Source organism: Branchiostoma belcheri, unplaced genomic scaffold, assembly GCF_001625305.1.
Source record: "Branchiostoma belcheri isolate BF01 breed outbred unplaced genomic scaffold, Haploidv18h27 scaffold389, whole genome shotgun sequence".
Taxonomy (NCBI): domain Eukaryota; kingdom Metazoa; phylum Chordata; class Leptocardii; order Amphioxiformes; family Branchiostomatidae; genus Branchiostoma; species Branchiostoma belcheri.
The window spans coordinates 72,642-79,606 of NW_017804008.1; the positions used below are offsets into that span (position 1 = coordinate 72,642).

General features: G+C 43.9%; 1 protein-coding gene across 2 annotated transcripts in view; it reads right to left on the bottom strand.

Annotated features, from left to right (window-relative positions):
- Positions 1-5,585, bottom strand: part of LOC109476671 — an 11,180-nt gene extending 5,595 nt beyond the window's left edge. Inside the window, exons 1-9 of one of the 2 annotated variants that reach the window (XM_019777677.1) lie at positions 4,610-5,585; positions 4,419-4,486; positions 4,157-4,281; positions 3,860-3,969; positions 3,601-3,702; positions 3,262-3,354; positions 3,027-3,127; positions 2,751-2,924; positions 1,978-2,097 (exon numbers count right to left, since the gene is read on the bottom strand). In XM_019777677.1, coding sequence (XP_019633236.1) covers positions 1,978-2,097; positions 2,751-2,924; positions 3,027-3,127; positions 3,262-3,354; positions 3,601-3,702; positions 3,860-3,969; positions 4,157-4,281; positions 4,419-4,486; positions 4,610-4,784 — 1,068 coding nt within the window. In that variant the 5' untranslated portion in view covers positions 4,785-5,585. Of the gene's footprint in view, positions 1-1,977; positions 2,098-2,750; positions 2,925-3,026; positions 3,128-3,261; positions 3,355-3,600; positions 3,703-3,859; positions 3,970-4,156; positions 4,282-4,418 lie in introns of both variants that reach the window. The other variant, XM_019777678.1, reaches the window with a different exon arrangement.
- Between the last annotated feature and the right edge of the window lie 1,380 nt (positions 5,586-6,965).

Here is a 6,965-nt window from a genome sequence, read left to right on the forward strand (position 1 = left end):
GAAGGTTTGAGTTGGGATTGCCGGAGAGAAGGAATCGTATCACGTAAGGTTTCGCTGATTAGAGATATGGCTGAACCCGTGTCTATAAGAATGCGGGTGGCATGTCCGTCGAGGACTGCTGTAGTGTGAGCAGTAGGTGAGGCGTGGCGGGCCTGGGAGTGATCTACTGGCGGTCGGCCCGTGGTGCCAGCAGAGGGTCGTTTCCCTGTGTGGAAGATGATGCGAAACGTACCGAGCGAGATGGAGACCGACTCTGGCGACGATCAGTGGAAGGAGGTCGGGAATCACGCTCCCAGGAAGGCGAGCGGGCACGGTAACGGTCGGAAGACGGACGGTGGTAGTCCCTGTCTCTAGAAGAAGGGCGACGTGAGGTTCTGTCCCAAGAAGGGGAGCGAGCAGAACGTCGGCTGGCGTCTGATGAGCGGAACGGTGATCTCCCTCTGGATCGGGGACGGAAAGGAGACGTGGACCGCGGAGGGTCAGTCGGTGGGGGAGATGCGGTGGTGTTTCAAGAGGTCTGTCAAGTCTGATACTTGGCGGGCCAGGTCAGCAACAGTACGGTGTAGGGAGGTATCGTTGCGGACGGCGACTCACCGCGGGGTGATGGAAGGTAGGATCGACAGCATGAGCGTTGTTGGCCTCCCATGCAGCTGCTGTAGCGGCCTGCTCCAGCATGGTAGCGGTTTTGACTGCTTGGTCCACTGTTGTGGCCTGCACCTCGCGAAGCCGTCTGCGGATGGTAGGATCAATTCCCCTGAAGAAGTAGTCCAAGGTAAGCCCCCTCAACCGCTGCTTCGTTGTACTCAGGATAGGCTTGGCTTACCAACCTGCGTAGATCAAGTGCAAATACGATCAAGGGTTCTCCAGGTTGGCGTGTTCGTTCCTGGAGCGACTGGCGGAACGTGTAAATGTAGTGTTCCTTGGAAAAGGCAGTGGCCAGGCGCTGAGTCAGTGTTGAATAGGTAGCACGGGCCTGCCTCGGCAAACCAAGGTAGAAACGCAGGGCATGGTGGTCAAGGAAAGTTGGGAGGGCCATGGCACGTTCCTCAGGGGTGTACTTCTGGGAAGTGGCATAAAGGTCAAATTTGTTGAGCCACAAGGTGAAGTCATCATCAGTGCCGTTAAATGTGGGTGGCAGTCTTGTCTTGAGGCGGAGGTCTGACGAGGGTTGCTGGTTGGTGGTGTCCTGAGTCATGGCAGGGGGTGGAGCCTGGTGGTAAGAAGCCCCGGCAGGGCTGGTCCCATGAGTGTTGGATTCAGCAACAGACGTGGCTGTGGGCACGGTACCCCTACCAGGAAAAGATCCTGTAGCGTAAGCAGACTGAGCATACTGATTGTACAGTGGTGTGGGACCCACCTGTGGTGTTGTACGTGGGAGGGCGCCTGGGAGGGTGGTTGCAGTTCGGACACCGGATGCGCCACGGGATTGAATGGGGGAAATTTCTGAAGGTGACAACAGTGGTCGCAGCCGTGGAAAGGTAATTTCCTCATCGTCTTCTAGCGTAAACGGATGGAGGTTAGCCATACCTGGAGTCTTGGTAGAGCAGGGTAGACACGAGTCAACCAGGTGGGGGAGGGGGGCGCTCGAACGTCGGTCGGCAATGTGCTCCAAATGCGATCCACAAGACAGAGCTGGCGGGAGTTCGAAGCCAGACACCGCTGCCACCAATGTAAGTGTCCAGTTGGTGAAGATATTGGAACTTATAAGTAATCACTCCAGGAATGAAGATGCGAGAAGTGCTGGGATATGAAATGTATTCTTGTCAGAACATGTGCAGTCCGTGACCTCTGACCGGACTGGTCCAATAGTTTGTGGGGGTGTATATTGTATCCTTACACTAATATAGAAATGCTGTCATTTTCATTATCCAATCCTAACTTATACAATAATACATGTACCTAGCTTTCTCAAACTCCTGTATCAATGCCTAAGCCTCTCTGTGAGCTCAGTTGCAAAGACCATGCATGAAGTCTTACCCAGTCAAGGATGGAGAGGTGGCTGCGCAGGAGGTACTGGTCCCTCCCGAACACAATCCTCTTGTCATGGTACTGGAGGATACTGTTGTTGAAGCTCTCCACATAGTGGGTATTAACGCACTGGAATGAAAAAGAAAACTATAAGATACAGCATAGCACTTGCTATCTGACATACGTTTCTTGTAACATGTAAAAAGACTCGTGAAGTGAACCTTGTACTAATTTGTAGGGGCTGACTGACATTTTACCCTAGGCTTTGCTCCACCTTATCGGGTAGCTCTTTTCAGTCCAGTATTCGTTTCTATGTGCGGGCCACAACACCAGCAACACTTACAGCTGCCTCTGTTCCGCATGTATTGCACTGTTGCAATCTCAATAAAATCAAAACCAAATCTATACGTACAGATATTGCCCAATTTGGTGAGCAAATCCTTCAAAAGGCTGTGTTAGTGACCTTCACTGTATAATGTGTCGTTTAGAAAAGCCTTCTTAGTGGATGTACACATGTATGTGTGGGGAGTGTGGGTGGGATAACACTACCACTGGGTTATGGGTAGACTTTATAACATATATGTAAGCTTGTATTTCTTCCAAATCTACCATGACTTTAGAACCGCATAAAAAATGTGACCACAGAGAGAAATGCTACGTATGCAAAAGTTTGTGCACTTTCAGCAAACAATATCTTTGCATCAATTTTTCAGCCTTTCGGGAGCTGGATGTCATCCATCAAGCATGATTCATCCTAAACCAGTCTGTATAATGTTACTTACATGAACATAGTCATGTGGATTTTTGTAGATTGGAGTCTGCTGTATCCACCAGGTCAGGATTGCTATGGCCACAGGATCCCTGAGCAGAGCTCTCTGCGGCTCATAGTTGGGGTCTGTCCGGCACCGAGACCCCTCCAGCTGCCCATCTCCAGCAAAACAGTCTCTGTGGTCATTCTGAAAGAAGATACACTGTATCAAGTAGGCTCAATTTGCCTTCTTTCCTTCTCACAGTAGTTTTCAAGTGACTCCAAATTTCCAACCCCCTTCCCCAATTACCTGGTAGTGTCGGACAATGTTGTTCAGGCGAAACTGCAGCAAGCCGGCATCAGCATTGCAAGTCTTCATTGCCCAGTAGAAATGCGTTTTCACACCGGCACCTACAGTATAACACGGTATATGTTCAATTTGAGAATCTCTAAATATACACAGGTCAAAGGCAGCCAGCATAAAGGGATTTTATTTGACAAAGCAAAGTACAGTAAGTATATGTATGGTATGATGTTGCACAAACCTTTATCTGAGAGCTCTGGGTGCCAAACCCTTCCCCGTGTGGCTATTGTTCCTTTGGCAACCTTGGCAAATGACTTTGCCAAGTTCTTGGTGGCTAAAAAGAAAACAGAACAGTTCAGTTTATACATCGTCAATTCGAAAAAAAATTATTTCACCTCGATGATGGGGTGAGATTTTCAATAAGGTCAAGTGGAGGAAGGGGTCACATAAAACAACAATCAAAACCATAAGCAAATAAGAAATAAATAAAACATTCTAGACCGTATCTCTGTTGATATGTATGCCAGTTCTATAGATGTCTTGAAACTATAATCATGATAAATAAATCTATGGAACATACCGTGCCAGGTATCATTGCCGTTTTCTGTATATTGCCGGTTGTCTTCTAAGAACTTGTTGACAGTGAGGTTCCTGTCGTGGCCATGGAGATGAATGCTCAATCCTGAATATACACAAAAAAGTGTCAAAATGTATGTTATTATTAGATGTAACAATCAATGCCATTACCTACATGTATCATATTTCACACAATGTGAATCTTAGATTAGCTTGCTCACGCATGCTTCCATTGTACGTACATGTAAGTGGTTTCAACATACCTCTGGCATCAGCCCACTCATAGAAACGCCTTGTTCCAACGATTTCATGATTTGGGGACACAGGCTCATCCTCTTTCGTCACCAATTCGTGACGGATCACACGGTGTGTTCTGGAAGAACATGATTGCAAAAAATTGGAGGATGTTACTGTGTGAACGACACTACCTTTGGTAGCAGACTTTGAGATCATAATGCTTTGTGGTGGTTCTTACATGTCTGTATGTTTTTCTCATTGTTTCTCAGTTTCCTTTCTTCCATATAAAGTGAACTGTTATAGTATATATAAACATGACTCACGTGTGGCCAAGGAAGACAACATCCGAGTTGTAGGCGTTCTTCCTCCAGCAGTGGCGGGCATCAGACAGCACTTTCAGTCCCCTGTAGTCGTCTTCATCTTCATTTAATACACTTGCTGCTATTTCCTATCACAGGTAAAGAAGTAAATGGTCAACTAGGTGCTGAATCGTATTCAAATCTACAAGATTTCTCTTTTCACATAATATACTTCCTATATATATGCAAGATATGGGACAGCCCAAGTAAAGATTTTGTTACACACCTCTTGTAGTGATGTCTCCATTGAACGCTCTGCAAGATCTTGCACCACACCTTTGTATTCACTGAGAACTGAGGATTGTGATAATAGAAAATCCTTTTAGTACAAATTATTTCAATCCCAGGAATTACTGCTGGCAAGTCTTGAAATTGTAACTGATCATTTGAACATCACATCAACACATTGCTACTTACCGACATTCCTGTCTTCTTCCTTGATTATGCCTATGTCTGCAGCCTGACATAGCTTCTCATACTGCGTCGGCAGTATGCCACTTGTAAAGGTCCCATGTAGCATCCTGTAAATAGGAAATGCATTGTATTCTATGAAATGATGAACAATGACATGTAATACAAATATGACATGCATAGTACATGTACATGTACATGTACACGTATGGACATTATCTCCATACAATGCTTCTTATGTATAAACTTCCTCATGACTACATGTAGATACTTTTGCAAAGTATGTATCCATATAGATAGTTAGAGGTAAATTCAATGAACATATTTAGGTACTAATCGTTATAAAATACACTAATTATTTCAAAAAGACTCACCTATCGTTCACAAGGAAACGATTATTGGGTAACTTGGGTGATGTATCTTCTTCAAAACCATACAGTCAATGTACTCAAATGTAGAATATTGTGTCAAAATGTCAAATGGTCTCTCGCCGTACTTTCAATCAACCTGTGGTGTACGTCAAGGTTGTAGCTTAAGTCCTCTGTTGTTTAACTTATATATAAATGACTTTACAGCTATACTTAACACGCCATCATGCGACCCCATCTTTCTAAAAGACACCGCTATTAACAGTTGGGCGGATGATCTTGTACTTGTATCCAAATCTGAAGCTGGGCTCAAAGAATGCCTGCGAATACTCGACCAATTCTGTTCCTTGTGGAAGTTATCAATAAACAAAGACAAAACCAAAGTTATGATATTTTCAAAACACGGGCGGATTAACAAAAACCAACACCAACCATATAAAACACAGGGCCAAAACATAGAAATTACTAACCACTATACATATCTAGGAATAGATGTAACCCCGTCAGGTTCATTTAATAGAGCTATAAAACAACTAAGATTGAAAGCTTTAAGGGCTTCATTCAAATTAAAATCACTCTTATCATCAAACTCTAACTCTTCCATCCCACTTGCCCTCGACCTGTTTAACACTTTAGTAAAACCAATTTTGTTGTACTGTAGTGAAGTCTTAGGAACAAATTCACAATGTAGAGACTTGATCCTGAAAGGAATAGAAGAATGTTTGTGCACTGGTTCTGTCAGTTGTGCAGTACTGCGCACCAGTCTTAGCCAACATGTCAGACTCCAACATGCGCAAACTGCAAGTAGTGCAGAATAGGGCATGTAGACTGTTACTGAAATGTACTCCTGATACTCCTACCAGGCAGATGCATCTAGATCTTGGTTGGCCGACTGTGAGAGAGAGATTCTTGAAAAGCACTTTGGTCATGTTCTTTAAGATCCTCACGAGTCACGAACCACAAAATATTTACAACTCCCTTTTGCCTGTTCATGCATCTCACAGTCATAATACCAGATCTTCCGCACATAACTTTAGATTACCAATACCTAAGTCCAACAGCAGAAAACGCTCATTCCTGTATCGTGCAGTCGTGCTCTGGAACGATCTACCATCTGACGTTAAGACACTGTGCGATGTTATCAGTTTTAAGAAAGCTGTTTCAAACAGTAGTAGTGTCACCTGATCCTTGACCCTTGCTCGCCACTTTTAAATTGTTTATATCTATGTGTATTTATTGTTGGTGTGGTGTACATGTATGTATGTATGTATTTTTAAATGTTTCCACTATGTTGTAATTGCTATAATGTTTGAGCCTTGGAAGATTAGCCCTTCGGGGCTAAAAGGTTTCGAAATAAATGAAATAAATGAAATGAAATGTCCCAACGAAAATGTCAGAGAAAAAGTAACTAACATTCTTGGTCCAATTTTGGCACCAGATGTCGCCATCCTTAGAACTTCCCGCATAGGGAAGAAACTTGACCCTTTATCTCCTCGCCCCGTTCTCGTTCGTTTTAAAAGATATAGTCACAAACTTAATTTGATATACCACTCAGAAATATTAGAAAACATAACATTAGAACAACCAACGATATGTTATGAAATTCCTGACCTAGAGTATGTTCTGTTAAATTTCTACAAAATACTTCTCCATGTTCCAAAGAGCTCTGTCAATTCCGCTGTAAGGGGGGAGTAAGGAACCTTACCACTGTACATTGATGCTCAGACACAAATGATCAAATACTGGCTTAGGCTAACCAATTTATCTAATGACAGAATTGTAAAGAAGGCATATGATGCTGCTGTCGAACTAGACCATGACTGGACAGTCCACATACAGGACTTACTGTGCAGACACGGCTTCCAAAATGTCTGGCTGAACCCAAGGGTTAATGCCAACCAGTTTGGAAGCTTATTCAAGCAACGTTTACAGGATACATTTCTAGTTGGCTGGTGGCAGGAAATAAGAAAATTCAATAAACTTCATACTTATTC